Source organism: Helicoverpa armigera, chromosome 25 (genome assembly GCF_030705265.1).
Source record: "Helicoverpa armigera isolate CAAS_96S chromosome 25, ASM3070526v1, whole genome shotgun sequence".
NCBI lineage: Eukaryota > Metazoa > Arthropoda > Insecta > Lepidoptera > Noctuidae > Helicoverpa > Helicoverpa armigera.
In genome coordinates, this window is record NC_087144.1 from 8,948,721 (window position 1) to 8,966,482 (window position 17,762).

A 17,762-nucleotide genomic window follows, 5' to 3' on the forward strand; every position below is an offset into this window, starting at 1 on the left:
ACTTTATAGTCCAGGTTTCCTCATGATATTTTCCTTCGCCCTTCTATCAGCCATCGGTGTCTAAGTTATACTTAGAAAGTACATTCAAATTTAGAGAAGTTGCATTGGTACTTGCCTGACCTGGAATCGAACCCACACCCTCATACTCGAGAGGTTGGTTCTTTACCCACAAGGCCACCATGACTTTTAAACCCTGTAAAATTCTGTAATCGAACCTACACCACCCTTTGTTAATAGCAAACCTTAAACATTTTGTTATTATCAGGTGCCATGACTAAGGATCTGCTGAACTACGACAATATAGAGCCTGACATGAGCAAGCTGACTCTCGTCTTCACGACCAGGTGAGGGTCTGGTTTCACGAATACAGAAAATGTATGTAACATGACTAACATTACATTGCTACTACCTACTCTTTCAGGTCAAATTCCGAGACGTATAGCCTGAGTGACGCAGCGCATCGCATCCCCTTGACTAAATGGTACAACCCCAAGAATCCATTCACGATCTTCCTGCACGGCTTCACCCAAGATCCTACTGGAAACAGCTATAAGGAAATCAGCAAAGCTTTCCTTGATCAAGGTAATTAGGGCTGGAGCTTTTTCTAACACTCCTAAAAGTAATGCTCGAAGGTTAGGGATAATTTTTGTTCCAACTTTGTGACATTATAACTGCTATTATCCAGGAGACTGCAACATCCTGGCGCTGGACGCGAGCTCGCTGATCCGCTGGCTGTACCTGCGCTCCACCACCATGACGCGCTTCATCGGAGAGAAGCTCGGGGCCATGCTGGCAGCACTCGTCAACGGTCAGACCAAGATCTCTAAACTAAATCAGATAACAGAGTTAATTTCAAGAATACTATTCTTCTTGCTATAGTTTGTTCATGTTTTACAAACTCTTCACTATCGTAGCATTTTCAAATCTGTGCTATGTTGACTATGTTTTTCCTTCACAGCCGGTCTCGACCCATCCAACATCCACTTGATCGGGCACAGCCTGGGCAGCCACATCTCAGGGTTCACGGGCAAGACGTTCCGCAACCTGACGGGGAAACTCATCGGTAGGATATCAGGCCTGGACCCCGCCGGACTCTGCTTCGCAGACTTGGAGGCTTCTTGCAGGCTGAACAAGGAAGACGCTAAGTTTGTCGATGTCATACATACTGGTGATGGAGTGTTAGGGCTGGATGGACAGTTTGGTAAGTTGTAGTTTCTATCTATGGCTAGACAATGTTGCAGTTGTATCTTCAACAAGTTGTATCTATGTACATGACGTAAAAATAAACTTATTTAAACATAATATACAACTAAAAACAATTATAAAATGGCATCAAAAACCTCCTCATCGCTGCCCACCGGGAGTACCCAAGTTGCCACGTTGAATGGCAATGCTTAATTTTTGACCAAAATAAAAACCAGCCTTTGGGTCACTTGAAGTGTCAGCAAGTCGCTTTGCCAGATCTTTAAAAAGCAGATGAGCTCTTGGACCACACGGCCCGAGGGTCTCAACCCCAAATGGCTCAAAGGTATTGTTACCCACCAGGGTACTATATTTGCGCCGTTTGGGGTCCTCTGCAGCCGCAGCAGCGGAACCAGCACATCGCGCCGAGCTAGGAAGGTGAGATGGTGCAAGAGTATCGACACAGGTCGCGTGACAAGCCGTGGTGTCCAAGGCTGCTGACAGCTTTACCACAGGGACAGCGGTGAGGAGAGTAGCACGGAGCACCCAATCAGTTGTATCTTAGAAAAGTTTTGACAGATAATACCCCTTCCACCAGGTCACGTGGACTTCTACCCGAACGGTGGTTCGGACCAGCCGAACTGCCTGTTGCAGACTTGCAGCCACAACCGCGCGTGGATCCTGTATGCCGAGTCGGTACTGAATCGCGACGCCTTCCTCGCTGTCAAGTGTGCTGACTACGATGACTTCAAGAACGGAAAATGCGACTACAATGATACCAGGTAATGTGATTCACACGCATTTGCTGCGCAGCATCGGGTGGCACCCGATGCTACGCCGCCAAAAAATCGAAAATTGAAATTAAAAATGTGTCGGAATCATTGATGGTGCTTTTTGCTAGGTTTAATATAAAAAAAACCGGAGTCAGATCATGGCAAACTTATACAAAAATACCTAAAGAAATGAGTAAAAAACTACTACGAAGGGAAGAAGCTGTGAGCATAGCGAGCTCAAAATTTTTGAGTTTTGGAACAAAAATACCCAAACAAGTTTTGGGACACAAAAATACCTAAAGAAATGAGTAAAAAACACTGCAAAGTAAAAAAGCCGCGAGTGTAGCGAGCACGACATTTTTTTTTTTAATTTTGGGACACAAAAGTACCTCCTAAACAGCTTATAAAAAACCACCTTTTTTAAAATTGTCGGTGTTAACTTGTTTTTGCTACTTCGGAGCTTAATTTTTTTGTTAGATCGAGGACTCAAAAAGTAAGCGCAGAATAAATCTATACTAATATTATAAAGCTCAAGAGTTTGTTTGTTTGTTTGAACGCGCTAATCTCAGGAACTACTGGTCCGATTTGAAAAATTCTTTCAGTATTAGATAGCCGATTATCGAGGAAGGCTATAGGTTACTTTTTATCCGGGTTCGTGCCGAGGTTCCCACGGGATGCCGGTGAAACCGCTTACACGAGCTAGATAGAAATAAAGAAAAAACCGAGCGAAGCGAGCGCATTTTTTTTGGTCGTATATGCGGATATCGTCGTGGATATGTGGCGAAATATTGTGGCGGTATTGGAATCTTCCTGCAGTAATACAATTAGGTACATTTAACGAATAGTAACACTCGAAATGCTAAAAAATAAAACTATTATTTGTCAATTTTCCAGAATAATGGGGTACTTTAGTTCCCCCGAGTCCCGAGGGCAGTACTTCCTGCAGACGTCAGACAAGGTGCCTTACGGCCGCAGGTCAGAAGGTCTGAAGTACGTCAAAAACGAGGGACTTCTGAGCAAATTCTTAGAGCCTTTTCTCATTAAAACCCGACCTACTCTCCTACGTGCATTTAATCATTTCTAATATACTGTTGTTTTTAATACATTTTATTAAATAAACTTCTTGTTTTATTTATGAACTAGCGGACTACTCATATTTCCGACGGCGACTGGTTACACGTGGCCAGAAATAGCATTTGAAACCAACCAGTTAATCCTTGGTTGTAACACATAAATTGCCAAAAAAACACATTCACGTTGCTTAATCCTGTTTTCATTACACACGGAAGAAGTTTATCAATCTTACCACTTTTCGGCAATGTAATTCAACAGTTCCATGAATTTATACGAGGGCCATCAAAATTTCCTATAAAAATAAGAAAACAAGACTATATTTAACCTCTCAGTTAAAGGTAAACAGCGCAATCAGAACGATTTAATTAAACCGGTTTGTCAAGTTCAATGCTACCTCGCTAGGCTGTGCCTGCGGCTTCACTCGCATACTTCATGCTAATTACCTAACTACCTTACACGTGAACAGTTATTTGTAATTATTATAATCATTGAAGACCATTCTAATAGGATAGGTATTATTGCTTCTCTCAATTTTATATTTTTTTACAGTTTATCGTTAAAACAATGTACCTAGGTACCTAATTTTTGCCAAAAAACAATTGTACATACACCTATTTGAAAAAAAAGAAAAAATAAATTAATTAATATGCAAAGCCAAATACAGAGAAATAAATTGCACCTTTCCCAATAAAAGCAAGTGCAAACGAGGAAAATGCAGTATAAATGAATAATTAAAACATTAAATATTAATAATTTGCCTTTAAAGTAATAATATATTATGTAAGTACCTACTTTACTATAATATCCTGCTGAAAAAACATAAATATTTTTCAGCTATGTCAAGTGCATTTTCGTGTCCGAAGGTTCGTCATCATTATAAAATGCTGAAGTCGGGGCAATCAGAGAGCTAAGGAAATACCTCGGCCCTAAGGTTTTCTAGAAAATCGGGGAACATGGGTTAGTCTTCAACATGGGTTAGTCTACGACAAGAATTAGAAAAATGTGCAGCCTACTTATATACGTACAATTTCAGCTTAGATTACAACAAAAATACAGAAACTTAAGAATACATAATATTTTATCATCTGCCCGGCCTTTTTAATGTTTTTTTTTGTTAAACTGTACCTACCATAGACTTTTGGGTCCGCGCTTTTAGTTAGTTACATTGAATTTTTTTTAATTGTTAATTACAATAGGTAATCGTCATTTTGGCCTCTCAAAATTACCTATGTCTAATTAGTTAATCATATTTTATAGGTAATTACTTTTACAGCATAGAGGCAAAAGCAAAGCAGATTCACGCGTATTCCTAGTATAGTAAATGACAATTAACCGAGAAATATTTACGTAGTATGTAATAATAAGTTGTGGCATGGTTTACCTATCGTTTGACATATAAACGAGGGCGGGTCTGTCCTCTGCAGTGTGAGGAGCGCCACGGTCGAGGTCAGATCTCGCCGGTGACCATATCGAGACCTTATTCCGTAACGTAAGTACCTACAAGACAATATTTTTTATTAATTTTATTTAAAATTAAAAAATAATTAAGAATAAAAAAAAATAATAAGGTAAGTAATTTTCTTTAATAAGAAAATTCTATAAAAAATTATATCCCGGGGTTTACAAACGTATAATGAGATTGTAATTTTTAGAAGTGAAATAATTTTTGCATCTGATACTAACTTATTGCCTTAATTTTTTGCAATATTGTAGCTAACGGGCTAATTCTTTATGTCAATAAATCCCAGATCTAGATTCATAGCAAATTGGAAAAATAAATAAAATTCGTGTGTGTCAGCCGGAATAGGACGAAGATTTTTTATTTGTTTTACTACAAGAGAGCATTAACCGTTATCGGATAATATAATTAAAATATCAGTCACTATAATTAAACCAGCTTTTTAAAAGGCTACCAAAAATAATAAAAAAAATTGTATTATTTTTCTTTTCAATGGCAATTGGCATATTTTGGTACGAATCCGCTCCTGTAACACAGGTCTCACCTAGCTCAGGAGAAATTATCATTTATCATTCGTAAATAAACACGTAGAGAAATTCGCACGCACAGCTATTTAGCAGATAATGTATAAAGTCCTCTGTTTGCTTTTTAAAAAAGTGCATAATATTTGATATCATCACGATTATTCCGTATGGTCACGTAGGCTGCTTTTCGAGAAAAAAACATTTTTGCACGTCGTAAGATTTCTATACCAAATAAAGTTGCTTGCATTATACTCAATTAAAACCGATTTTAATAATTTTCTATTAGTCCTCCATGATATTAACTTGTTTTACAATAAAAACAAAATCTTAGATTACACAAGTCAACAAAAAAAATATTTTTCTTTGAGTCTGTTATTTAGTGATTATTTTCTGATTGTATACATCGAAAAAAAAGCAGTAACTCTATTTATAATAAATAAAGTTTGCTTTTGTACCTTTAAACAATGTAAAACGAATATTATAGTTTTTTAGCAGTTTTTTTCAGGAGCCGTTACATATAAGATACAGGAGACGGGTAGGGGGGGCTGTGGGTGTGAAACGGGAGTTACAAACTGTCACCGGAAGTGTGCGCGTGCGCTTTGCAAAAGAATAACGTATTTTGTGTCGTAAGGCCTAAAAAATCTTCCAAAAATTGCAAAAATTCCATGGACTCTTTTTGTTATATTTGTGGCGAATTCATTAAAGTGAGGGCCAAAAAAATTTGTTTGTCGTCAAATACGAGCCTTTGTGAAGCCTATGAAGCTTATTTTAATTTAACCCGAGCTTATTACTGATATGCTTCACAACTTCAAAATTATGGGTTGCAGAATGTCTTTGAAAGTCCACACGCTACATGCTCATTTGGATAACTTTAAGGCCAACTTAGGTGCATATTCAGAAGAGCAAAGGGAACGTTTCCACCAAGCTGTAGTGACCTTTGAAAAGCGTTATCAAGGACAATATAATGAAAATATGATGGGTAACTGCATTTGGTAGGTCATACGAAAAAGTTCCAACTTACACAGAAGAAAAACCAAGTCTGTTCAATTTAAAAGTCTTTTTTGTATTATTTTTTGTATTTGTGGGTTTCTATATGCTGTCTTGTATAATTAAAGTCAATAATAATATATGAATTCAAAACGGTTTTCCTTTTACATATAATTGAAATAAAAAAATAGAGCTATTTCATAGAAAAATAAATTTCATTTTTGTAACTACAAAAGCAAACTTTGTTACAGCCTTTTTATCGTCCCACTGCTGGGCACAGGCCTCCTCTCACATGGAGAAGGATTGAGCATTAATCACCACGCTTGCTCAATGCGGGTTGGTGATTTCAGACTTTATAGTCCAGGTTTCCTCAAGATGTTTTTCCTTCACCTTTTTATCAGCCATTGGTGTCTAAGTATACTTAGAAAGTACATACAAACTTAGAAAAGTTGCATTGGTACTTGCCTGACCCTGGAATCGAACCCACACCCTCATACTCGAAGGGTTCTTTACCCACTAGGCCACCACGACTTCACTAGATAATAATATTTTTTCTTTAATTAGTTAAGCATAAGTAATCAAAATCAGAGGTACAAAACGCAGACTCAAAATTCGTGTTGACCTGTGTTATTTAAGTACACCGGGTCAAATTGCGTCGTATTTTGACATAATGCACAAAAAATAATGCAATTATGTATATCAAATTATTTATTTTTGTGTATCTTGTTATCATAATAATACGTTATTATTTTATTTCGTTTCGATAATAGCTAGTGAATTAAGAAAACAATGATGAACTTCAATATTATCTAACGCTGAAGGTCGTATTAATTAAATAAAAAACCGACCGAGTGCGAGTCGGACTCGCGCACGAAGGGTTCCGTACCATCCAAACTAATATTCTATATATATATATTTATAGAAATCGAGCAGAAATTAGCAAAAAATCACATTTGTTGTCTATGGGAATCTCCGAAAATATTTATTTGATTCTAGTTTTCAGTATTTTTGTTGTTATAGCCGCGGCAACAAAAATACATCATCTGTGAAAATTTCAAAACTATCACGGTTCGACGGACGGACGGACGGACAGAGGAGCGAAAACAATAGGGTCCCGTTTTACCCTTTGGGTACGGAACCCTAAAAATACGTAAAAACAAATAGCAGTTACCATTTTTGCACTTTATCAATACGTAGTACGTAATCTTCTGGTGGCTTCCACGAATTCTATTCTTATTTAATAACAAAAGCTGAAGAGTTTGTTTGATTGAGCACGCTAATATTATTAAATATCTGCTGTTATCGGTTTGAAAAATAAGAAAAAACTAGCCATTTTCCCGCGGTTTCCCGACGAATTTTTCAAATCGTTTCAGTAGTTTCGGAGCCTTTAGGGTACAAGCAAACAAAAAAATCTTCTTTGTATGAGTAAAGATTTAGCCATTTCCCATTTCACCAAAATCAATCAAGTGGTTTTACATACTATTTTTTTATTAAACTAAAGTTTTACTGTGTAAGTGTAATCGTCAATATGACACGATGTCCATGACTCGCGTGTGTTTTACGTGAACTTTTAGCAAAAATAAAATTCGGGAATCTTTAACCTAAGCAGTTTCAGAGATCTCTCATAAGTATTCTAAACTGGCTTTGATGTGGTTTACATGAGCATCATCGTTTATGTCTAGAATACAAAAATCTAGATGACATAATAAATGAATCAGTCTGTGGACCTCTTTTATTATTAAATAAACATACCTATGTATGTAGGTATCTGTGGTAAAAGATTAGGATCTGGATAGTCAGAAATAATAGCACACATTACTAAATAGTTAGTAGTAGGATATGGATGGTTGAAGTACTTATTTCAATATGCGAATAATGAATTTTAAATTCAGTTTGAAATTCAAGTCAAAATAATAAAAAAAATGTATTTCAATGACTGTTGAATCTTCGTAACACAGTTATAATACCTGCGTAGTTTATAAATATGATATTTCCGCTTTTAAGAACGTACTTAACTGAACTTAAAAACTTCCGCAGTTGTAGTATTTTTTATTATAATTAATTAACTGAGTAGATTTATATTATGAATGAGATGAGATTTATATATGATAACGACAATGTTTGTTTTTGTATTTTTATAACCCGTGTAAATTGTTCTGGGATTATTTTTTAAATTTGTTTGCGTAGATAAATGATCTAGGAAAACAACAATAAAAGAGGAACTAAGGAAGTAAGGGGAAGTAAATCTTTTAAACCAAATCTATTACAAAAAAAAGGTTTATAAGGTTTTGTTGTCCAGCCTTAAAAACAGTTATAAAACGTACCTAAATGAAATAAGAGTGTCTCTTAATATGTCATCGGATAACATATTAAGAGCTTGTTAACTTAAGCAAACGTTACATAACTCATGGTTAACAATTACGTTCAAAATTAGCGATAAATTCACCTTAATGTTTACGTTTTCACAATTAACTGCAATTTTAATTGTTTTGCAACAATTTTGGGTTAATTTGAAATTGATAAACAACATTTGTTTTTGTATTTCGTCGCGAGAGGAAGAAAAGTTAATTGTTTTACGAAATTCTATTAAAATGAGTGTGGTGGAAACAACTACAAATGGATATGATGTATTTTTCGACGAGATTAGTGATTTTGTGAGTGATAATTATGTGTTTTTCTTAGAAATAAAAGAGGAGACACCGATTAAAAAAATATAAATTCAAAACATCGATAAAGTAATCCTATGTGGTTCTCCTAATTAACTATCGTAACGACTGTCAAAGATATTCGCTAATATCCAGGACCCACAAATACATACCATGACGCGATCAAACAACCTTTGAGGATGTAACTTTGTCAGGATTTCCACAAATAATTTTTATAATAATAAAATAAAATGCACTCAAATAAAACAAGTTTACCTAAATGTTGCAGACTATTTTTAGTTATCTTGTTTTATAAAAAGACAATACAATCAAGCTAGAAAAACAATATTGACCTATTCCACTTCAAAGTTGTTTCAATTAATTAATAGAAACAACGTCGAATCTATTGAATTTTTAAGTAGAATTCATTAGGTTGCCGCATACGCGCGCGCACTTGCGTGATATGACAGCCAGTAAGTCTGACACCAGTCTAACCCAGGGGTATTGGGTTGCGCGGGTAACTGGGTTGAGGAGGTCAGAAAACACTGGTACTCACGGTAGTCTTGTAAAACACTGGTACTCAGCTGCATCCGGTTAGACTGGAAGCCAACCCCAACATAGTTGGGAAAAGGGCTCGGGGGATGACTTGCGTGACATGACAATCTGGTTAGCAAGCAAGATGGCGGCAACGGCCCTCCATCATAATCAGACTTAGAAATTCCTCTCAAAAGAAAGACCTAGAATCTATATTATCTTCTGTTCCAGGTGCCATCGAACATGTCTCGTCTAACAACGTTCCTGACGGCACTGTGGCTGTCAGCGGCGTCTGCGCAGCTCGGCATCTTGAAGAACATCCAGAAGGGAGCCACCAATGAGGTGCAGGCTGTCATGGACCCCGTGGGGAAAGGCATCGCTTTCGTTGGAAATAGTCAATGTGAGGAAATTAAAGGAATTACATAATTGTGGACGGCTGCAATTGGGCCTTGATTTCAAAGACTTCTAAAAATCTTTCACGAAAATATAGTTTGAAACAATACACACATTCAGTACTTATACTCCCGCACACAGAAATTTTTAATGATTACTTAAGTCACTCCATAGTGACGGATTGTTTTAGTCCAGATGCTAATAGTAACTCTAGTAATCCAGATGCTATCCAGCCTAATTTTCACACATAGACAGACGTTAGAACCTTGTTAACAATTTATCAGGTGGCAACGTGAAGAAGTTAACAGGAGTGGACTACGACTCGTACTCGCAGGAGCCCGACATGAGCAAGCTGGCACTCGTCTTTATTAGCAGGTGAGAGGAATAATAATTATAGTTAGTAATATAAAATAGTTACAGAAACTCATATTTAAATGTCTAGAGACGAAAACCTAGACATAAATTAACTTTGTATTTCTGAAGTCAGCCATTTAATTAGATTCTTGCGCATTTGTCGGTACAGATCTGGTCAAGTAGATTGGCTTGGCCGAAGGTGGCTACTATTACTGAGGATAGGTGTAGCGTCAAATGGTTTACTTCAGAAATGCGAAGTCAATTGGATTAACTAAGTTATTTAGCGGAAACTGTAAGTAATTTGACCATAACTCTTGTCTTCCAGGTCGATATCCGTAACATATAACCTGAGTGACGCAGCGCGGCTGATCCCGCTGTCCCGGGGCTTCAACCCTAACAACCCCTTCAGGATCTTCCTGCACGGCTTCACCGATGACCCCACCAAGGACAGCTACAAGAACATCAGCAATGCCTTCCTTGCTCAAGGTAAAAAAACATTAAAACACGTAATTCTGAGAGTGGAAGAAAACACTACATAGTCTATGTCCTCTCTAGAACCGTTGTAAGGGTGGAAAATTAATAGAAATTTCGAAGTCTCCTGATTTCGTCCAAGTATGCGATGATGTTTTCTCCATCGATCGAAAAGAGAATCGAGAAACAACCAAACCAAATAAACCCTGACACATAGTCTTGAATCTTGATCTGATATGTTGGAAAGATCTAGTTTAACCAATTAAACTCCTATTGTCCAGGAGACTGCAACATCCTGGCGCTGGACGCGAGCTCGCTGATCCGCTGGCTGTACCTGCGCTCCACCACCATGACGCGCTTCATCGGAGAGAAACTCGGGGGAATGCTCGCAGCCCTTGTCAACGGTGAGTTCAGGAACCTCTTACTATTCTAAATCTAGCAGGATGAAGGATAGGGCTTCAAAGAACAAATGCATTTCGTATCAAATATCTTTCCAATGGCGAAGTATGTTGTAAGTCATTTGACTAATTGCGTAATTTTTCATACAGATCTTCTCTAGATGTTTTGCTTTACCACTATTGACTTCATAATTGTAACAAAATAATAGGACCATACCACTATTTTGCGGGAAGTTTAGCGTGAAGCGTCAAATGGCCAAACTTTAAACTGCTTTTAGCTAGTGCATGAAGTTAGATATGTATCTAAACAGATGTCATGAATGACGCATGATATCTTTACAGAATCTAAAGTATTCAGTAACAAAGGAGCAGGTGCATCTAAGACATTACCTATAATGCGGAAGACAAGTGCTTAGTTATTTATATTATTGTGACACAGACATCGGAACGAAATGATTGCTATCATCACGCAGATGCACGTGGGATAAACAGCTATTGTGTTACATACACCATTGTTTGTAGCATCTGTTTACTTGTAGTAGCAGTTTTGTACTCATTTATTTGATTATGTCTACTTACATGAATGAATGCATATATTACTGTCCTAGAGAAAAGCTAAGTTGAATATTAAGTTTGTTTTTGTTATTCTTGTTAAAATATTTATCTAATTAGTTACTTACTCTAAACTCTAAATTATGAGTATACTTGTTGTGTGCTTTAAAGTCAGCCTTTACACAAATGCCTTTTGAGCGCCTTCATAAAAACAATTGCAAACCACTCTTTGGACCAAGTTATTGCTAAGATATAAGGCACATCGCAAAGATTAAAATCCAAATCATATTTTATCCTCCAGCGGGTGTCGATCCCTCCAACATCCACTTGATCGGTCACAGTCTGGGCAGCCACATCTCAGGGTTCACGGGCAAGACGTTCCGCAACCTGACGGGGACCCTCATCGGCAGGATATCAGGCCTGGACCCCGCGGGACCCTGCTTCGCAGACCTCGAGGTGGCCTTGAGACTGAGCAAGGAAGACGCGGAGTTCGTGGATGTTATTCATACTGATGCAGGAGTGTATGGACTTGATGAAGAGATTGGTGAGTGCAGATTTGCGTAAAAGTGTTTTCAGCAACACTAGGAAAAGTTTAGAGTTAAAACTTAGACACTACTTATAAAAATATAGCAACAACTTTCTTTATTCCTGACAGGACTGATGCTTTACTATCATCAAATCCTCCTGCCCTTAATAAACCAATTTTATTTCGAGTTTGCGCAGCGTGTTTCCCTCTTCTATCTGCCGTCATCTCACTGGTCACTCTTTCTAGCCATATATACCTTCAGGGAAGCTTTACCGGCTTTTCGGCATATATTCAATACGAAGAAGAAAATGATGGACAAGCTTATATCAAACGATCTGACTTTAAATTGCTAAAAACCGCTCATTCCGCCACCAGGTCACGTGGACTTCTACCCGAACAGCGGTTCGGAGCAGCCGAACTGCCTGTTCCAGACTTGCAGCCACAGTCGCGCGTGGCTCCTGTACGCCGAGTCGGTGCTGAATCGCGATGCCTTCCTCGCAGCCAAGTGTGCGGACTATGAGGACTTCAGGAAGGGACAGTGCGACTACAATGATACTAGGTAATGTGACCAGAGAGTCAGCTGAATCTTCGACATTCTTCAATGAAAGATTTGGGGGGATTGAAGTGATAGAGAAGGGGCTGTTTACAAAACTTTGGTCGCTTCCTTAGGACTTTCATTTACTTGGTGGAAACTTTCGTATTTAATCATAAGGAGATAAATTATAATCGAGATTGTGATACGGGGTGAATCTCTAATAAAATTTCTGAATGCGATTGTCAAAAGTATTCTTCTTTGCAGGAAGACTAGGTGAGCTGTCATTAACTAAAGCTATTTATCCATTTCCAGGGTAATGGGATACTTCTGTCCCCCAGACTCCAGGGGGAAGTACTACCTACAGACGGCAGACGAGATCCCATACGGACGAGGATCAGAAGGTCTGAAGTATGTGAACAACGCGGGTATTGTCAGAAATATTAAATACGTGCTCACGGGATAAACGGAGTACTGTTGGAAGAAGCTTGTTTTTAAGGCTGGTGCTTAATTGTAAATGTCAAGGAATGAACAAGTCTGCCTAGTCTTAGCCAGTTTGTAATGAAACTCTTAATTTAAGTCAGTCATCTCTTAAAGTATTGTTGTTATTAATAAAAGAATTGTATAATGTTATGTCTGTTTCATTTTGTTTCTAATGTAATAGCACTTCTTGTTTCTAATTTCATAGGATTTAAAATTAGGGTAATCGCAGTTTGAAATAGGACAAACGATAGGAAAAAGAGTGGAAGGCAGTAGGTAAATAAAGTACATATAACTTTTTATTACAAAGTTTAATAAAAACGTTACTTACAGCTACTAATTAAGAACATAACTTAAAAAAATGAAATGCCTAGCACTGGTTTCTTCGGTAAGGTAACGATCAGGTAAGGTTGACAATGATCGTACGTAGGTGTACGTACCTACGTACGTTCACGGAAGATGTCTTTCTATATACGCTTTAAAGCAAATACTTGAAAGAAGAATTAACTAAATATTTTAAGGGGCTCTTTACAAAAACGATATTTGTATGAATAAATGGTCATTCTTTCTTCCTTCTTCTGCTTTCTTCTTTCTTTGTTCATCATTTTGTACAATTTCAGGAACTCTTCTTGTTCATTACGCACTTGGTTCTCTATGAACTATCCCGCAGCTTTTCCTATGGCATTGGCCAAGTTCTTGACGAGTCCGTCATTGTTGATGAACCGCATGCCTTCGTCGCCGCGGCCGTAGGGCTCCTCGTCACTCGTCTGCAGGTAGTAGGCGCCCCTCGCGCCGGTGCGTGCCCCGTAACCCATCACACTGTAATTAAAGGAATACACAGGCTTGATTACTATGTCTTCGTTTTAAGATTGTGCTGTGTATAATTATAGCTAAGATTCTCTTCTTACATAGAATAGGTGGTCCTCAGATAAACTTTATCCTAAACATCGTCCAGGGTCCAAAAAAAACAGATAAGTCGTCTAAAATTTTAAAGTTACGTATTCATACTTACATGGAAATGATCACCTTATAAAACGAAATGGGTACGAAATTTATATTTCCCTAGATCTTCGGAAAAAATCTTTTTCAATTCTACAGAGGATCTCTCTCAAGCTTCGATCTCTTACCTGAAATCCTGATAATCACACAGCCCTTCCCTGAATGCGTTCCAGCTGTCGCACTTGACGCCGACGAAGGCGCGAGGTCTGACCACCGACTCCGCGAACATCAGCCAGGCTCTGCTATGGCTGCATGAGAAGTCCGTGGGAGAGCAGTTCGGCTGCTGAGAACCACCGTTTGGGTAGAAATCCACGTGACCTGCAGGAAACAACATTTCTTTTATAAAATTCGTTTAAAATATTTTTATCGGCCACATTTTATCGTCCCACTGTTGGGCAAAGGTCTCCTTTTATTCAGAAAAGGATTGAGCTCTAGTCACCGGGCCCGCTCAATACGGTTTGGTGGTTTCAGACTAATCGAAGACCGGGAAGTGGGTCAAATTAAGATTCCAAGATTTTCTTACTTAGGTACATAGTTACAAGTTACAAAAAATACTCGTATCGAACTCACCAACATTCTCCGAAACACCAAACACGCCAGCATCACTATGAATGACATCGACGAAGTCAGCATCATTAGCGTTCAGCCTGAAGGTCTCGATGACGTCAGAGAAGCAGGGCCCCGCGGGGTCCAGCCCGGTGATCCTGCCGACGCGGTGGCCGGTCAGCGCAGTGAACGACTTGCCTGCAAACCCTGAGATGTGGCTCCCGAGGCTGTGCCCGATCAAGTGGATGTCGGAGGGGTTGAGTCCGGCTGAAATTTTTGACATTTTTGACATTAGGTTTTTTGATGAATTTGTTGTGGCGCGAATTGGTGATATCAAGTCACGCCACCACAGTGATAGGTATGCCGTGTGTTAGATCTAAACGAGATAACAAAATTCTTGGAATCACTCATCACTGCATTATAGTATAAAACAAAGTCGCTTTTTCTGTCTCTATCTCCCCATGTCCCTTTCTACGCTTAAATCTTCAAAATTAACCGTTTTCATGCGGTTTTTTTATCAGATCGAGTGTTTTGAGAGGGTGGTTTACGTCTAAATAAGTTTCTTACATTCTTGTGAGCATCTACCTTCTTCTTGTATGTGCGAACATCAGTGTTGTGTATAAAACTCACCTTGGACCAGGGCCGCCAGTAGCTTGCCCAGCTCCTCGCCTATGAAGCGCACCATGGTGCTGGAGCGAAGGTACAGCGAGCGGATATGGAAGCTCGCATCCAAAGCGAAGATGTTGAAGTCACCTGAGGAAGACGCCACCATAGAATAGAATAGTTTACAGCCTTTTTATCGTCCCACTGTTGGGCACAGGCCTCCTCTAGCACGGAGGAGGATTGAACGTTAATCATTAATCATCGGATTATGTCCAGATAGATGCCAGTGAAAAATTCATTGGCACCGTGGCATAATGCGCTAGCTCAACTTTCCATCTCTCTGCAATTATTGTACTCTTCGTAGAGCGCGCGCAGTACCTAGATTTAGTCGGCTGATAGTTGATACCTTTTTTGAGGAAAGCCTGGCTGAGACTGGAGAAGCTACCCTTGGAGGGGTCATCGGTGAAGCCGTGCATGTAGATCTTGAGCGGGAGCCGAGGGTTCAGCCAATACGCGCGCACCAGTGAGTGAGCCGCACCCAGGAGATACGTCACGTTGAACTCTCTGACGACACCGGAATAACATTATTAAGAACATTTCTACCTGTTACATTGTTACACGCTTTAAAAAAATGTGTAACCCTTCAGGATAAAGTTATAGGTTAGCAGAAGAACTTGAAATTATTTCTGATCATCATTCGAATCTAAACAAAGTACTTTTGTCTTCTTTTATGCCAACAAAACGTAGCTCACTCTGGAACAAATAATATGCTCACAACTTAACTATTAATATAAATCGCTTACCTGGTGATAAAGGTAAGTTTGAGTTCACTCAAGTTGGGCTCACTTTTACTAATCGAATCGTAGTCCACTCCGAATAACTTCTTCACGAACTTGCCTGCAGGAAAATTTTATAGTAGTAATTTCAAATCTTTGATAACTTGATAAAAGTTTGGAACTTTTATTTATCTCCTTCTAGCTTCTACAGGTTTCACCCGCGTCCCGGATGCAGACAAAAACCCCTTTCTTTTTCCTTTTCCGGGTCTAAGCTATCTCCCCTGTAATTTTCAGCTTTCGGTTTCGGTCATTCTTGAGTTATAAAATGTGTAAGTAACACGACTTTCTTTTATGTAGGTATAGGTACAGATAGATAATGGGTAGGTATATGGTTCTGGATTTCTAGCTCGATTCTTCTCCTACTTACATTGACTGAAGCCGACGCCCACAATGGTCTTGGCGAGAGGGTCAGTGATGGCTGACACCTCCTTCGCGAAGGCCTTGCTTATCCGGTCCTTGAAGGAGTCAGCTTCAGCTTCTGCAGATACTCCATGAAGACCAGCTACTGTACACAGGCAGACCAGTGATATGATCACCAGCCGTGACATGGTGGAGCCAGATTTGGAGAGGTCTTGCTATTCTGTAAATGTGAATGTGTAGGTAGTCGTCGTATATTTTTTTCCAAATAAGATTTGTTACTTATTAAATACATACCTACATAGAAATAATTAGCTATAAAGCAGTCTGAAGTAAATACGTTGGATGACATTCTTCTGGTCTACTCGTTATAGAAAACATTTTAGCAAAGTGGTGGTCTCTTGCACACATTTTTTGTTCGTGAATAAAAGGGCCTCGAGAGTACAAATATTGTGTGTATGTTAATTTTAAATCCTTGAGATTTGCTATTAAAAGATAATCTCGCGATGCCATACTTCGTACGTTCACCGTTCATTCTGATTAAAAATAGCATAAATAGTCGGAGATTGTGTACAAAATAATTCATTTACCCGGTAACTATAGTGCATGCAGACTGCAGCTAGTACCTATTTGTATTGATTGCAGAAAAAAAATATTTAGATATAGATAATAAAATTAACACGAAAAAGTTGTTGCTTAAGAATGTAAGGAAAATATCAGATAGTAGTTAGTTACTTTTTTATTTCAAATCCACAGGTGGGGCCTGTGGATTTGAAATAAAAAAGTAAGTAAAATTAATGATCAATTTACAATGATCTCTCTTGATCCCATCAAAATTCTAGTAATTTATGTAAACAATAGAAAACTATTACCTTACGACGTATTGGTTCGTGTGATCTGATCCGCGGCCACTCCGACGACACAAACCCACTGAACTACTCTCGATATACTGCCCAACTCGATACCTTGTACCTACCTAGCTAATATTCGCACGGTAATATATTAATATAATACATGAGCTTTTTGTACGCACCTAACAGTTTTTTATTAACTATCAAGACCTCTTAACTCAATTACTGGTATCCAATTCATTTGACCCGTAACGGACGTTCTCTATCTTTTGTAGGACATCCTGGTCGGTAAATCTTGATATTCAACTCACAGAAGTAAGTAAATACATTTAGGTAAATATTAACTTGTAACACACACAATTTTGAAAACGGCAAAGTCGAAACTAGCTGAGATCCTAATTACCAACCTTGTCTAATTGCTGTAGTAAGTTATACAACTATTTCATTTAACGCTAAATTATATTTAATTTAAGAATTTATTTACTGACATTTGCATTATAGATGCTATTCAAGAAAAACATATAAAGACAAAAAAAAATAGTGAAAATTCCTTACCTTACAGCGTGTTGGTTCAGTCGTTACAATTTTCACGTTACTAATTTCTTAGGTACCATGGCACAGATGACTACGAATAGTTACTCACTACCTATGTATATTAGCAACATTATCTATCTAGAACAAAATAG

At 38.3% G+C, this 17,762-nt stretch overlaps 3 protein-coding genes across 4 annotated transcripts; 2 read left to right on the plus strand and 1 right to left on the minus strand.

Annotated features, from left to right (window-relative positions):
* The first annotated feature begins 469 nt into the window (after nucleotides 1-469).
* Nucleotides 470-6,306, plus strand: LOC126055638 (pancreatic lipase-related protein 2-like). The gene is made up of 7 exons (XM_064041327.1): nucleotides 470-582; nucleotides 686-808; nucleotides 959-1,201; nucleotides 1,781-1,964; nucleotides 2,850-2,945; nucleotides 5,840-5,991; nucleotides 6,251-6,306. Exons 2-7 carry the CDS (start codon nucleotides 754-756, stop codon nucleotides 6,304-6,306), a joined length of 786 nt encoding a protein of 261 aa, XP_063897397.1. The 5' UTR covers nucleotides 470-582; nucleotides 686-753.
* Nucleotides 4,372-13,035, plus strand: LOC110376664 (phospholipase A1). The gene is made up of 8 exons (XM_021335225.3): nucleotides 4,372-4,518; nucleotides 9,410-9,578; nucleotides 9,856-9,946; nucleotides 10,251-10,411; nucleotides 10,678-10,800; nucleotides 11,648-11,890; nucleotides 12,248-12,431; nucleotides 12,720-13,035. Exons 2-8 carry the CDS (start codon nucleotides 9,422-9,424, stop codon nucleotides 12,868-12,870), a joined length of 1,110 nt encoding a protein of 369 aa, XP_021190900.3. The 5' UTR covers nucleotides 4,372-4,518; nucleotides 9,410-9,421; the 3' UTR covers nucleotides 12,871-13,035.
* Nucleotides 13,036-13,170: 135 nt separating this feature from the next.
* LOC110376640 (pancreatic triacylglycerol lipase) lies at nucleotides 13,171-17,762 on the minus strand. 2 transcript variants are annotated; one of them, XM_064041507.1, is made up of 8 exons: nucleotides 17,632-17,762; nucleotides 16,236-16,448; nucleotides 15,836-15,929; nucleotides 15,439-15,596; nucleotides 15,060-15,182; nucleotides 14,454-14,696; nucleotides 14,012-14,201; nucleotides 13,171-13,703 (listed from the first exon to the last, which is right to left on the minus strand). In XM_064041507.1, the coding sequence occupies exons 2-8, from the start codon at nucleotides 16,414-16,416 to the stop codon at nucleotides 13,544-13,546; spliced, it is 1,149 nt and encodes a 382-aa protein (XP_063897577.1). In that variant the 5' UTR covers nucleotides 16,417-16,448; nucleotides 17,632-17,762; the 3' UTR covers nucleotides 13,171-13,543. The 2 variants fall into 2 exon arrangements, with proteins under 2 accessions (XP_063897577.1, XP_063897576.1); XM_064041506.1 differs by lacking the exon at nucleotides 17,632-17,762 and adding an exon at nucleotides 17,098-17,250.

Excerpts from the sequence above, each read along its gene's own strand:
- LOC110376640 (XM_064041507.1), bottom strand. The coding sequence starts at position 16,416 with ATGTCACGGCTGGTGATCATATCACTGGTCTGCCTGTGTACAGTAGCT. Across the intron at positions 14,697-15,059 it reads ACTGGCGGCCCTGGTCCAAG|CCGGACTCAACCCCTCCGAC; the intron begins GTGAGTTTTATA and ends CAAAAATTTCAG. Across the intron at positions 14,202-14,453 it reads TGGTGTTTCGGAGAATGTTG|GTCACGTGGATTTCTACCCA; the intron begins GTGAGTTCGATA and ends TGTTTCCTGCAG.
- LOC126055638 (XM_064041327.1), top strand. The coding sequence starts at position 754 with ATGACGCGCTTCATCGGAGAGAAGCTCGGGGCCATGCTGGCAGCACTC. Across the intron at positions 809-958 it reads GCTGGCAGCACTCGTCAACG|CCGGTCTCGACCCATCCAAC; the intron begins GTCAGACCAAGA and ends TTTCCTTCACAG. Across the intron at positions 5,992-6,250 it reads ATATAATGAAAATATGATGG|CCTTTTTATCGTCCCACTGC; the intron begins GTAACTGCATTT and ends ACTTTGTTACAG.
- LOC110376664 (XM_021335225.3), top strand. The coding sequence starts at position 9,422 with ATGTCTCGTCTAACAACGTTCCTGACGGCACTGTGGCTGTCAGCGGCG. Across the intron at positions 10,801-11,647 it reads GCTCGCAGCCCTTGTCAACG|CGGGTGTCGATCCCTCCAAC; the intron begins GTGAGTTCAGGA and ends TTTATCCTCCAG. Across the intron at positions 11,891-12,247 it reads TGGACTTGATGAAGAGATTG|GTCACGTGGACTTCTACCCG; the intron begins GTGAGTGCAGAT and ends TTCCGCCACCAG.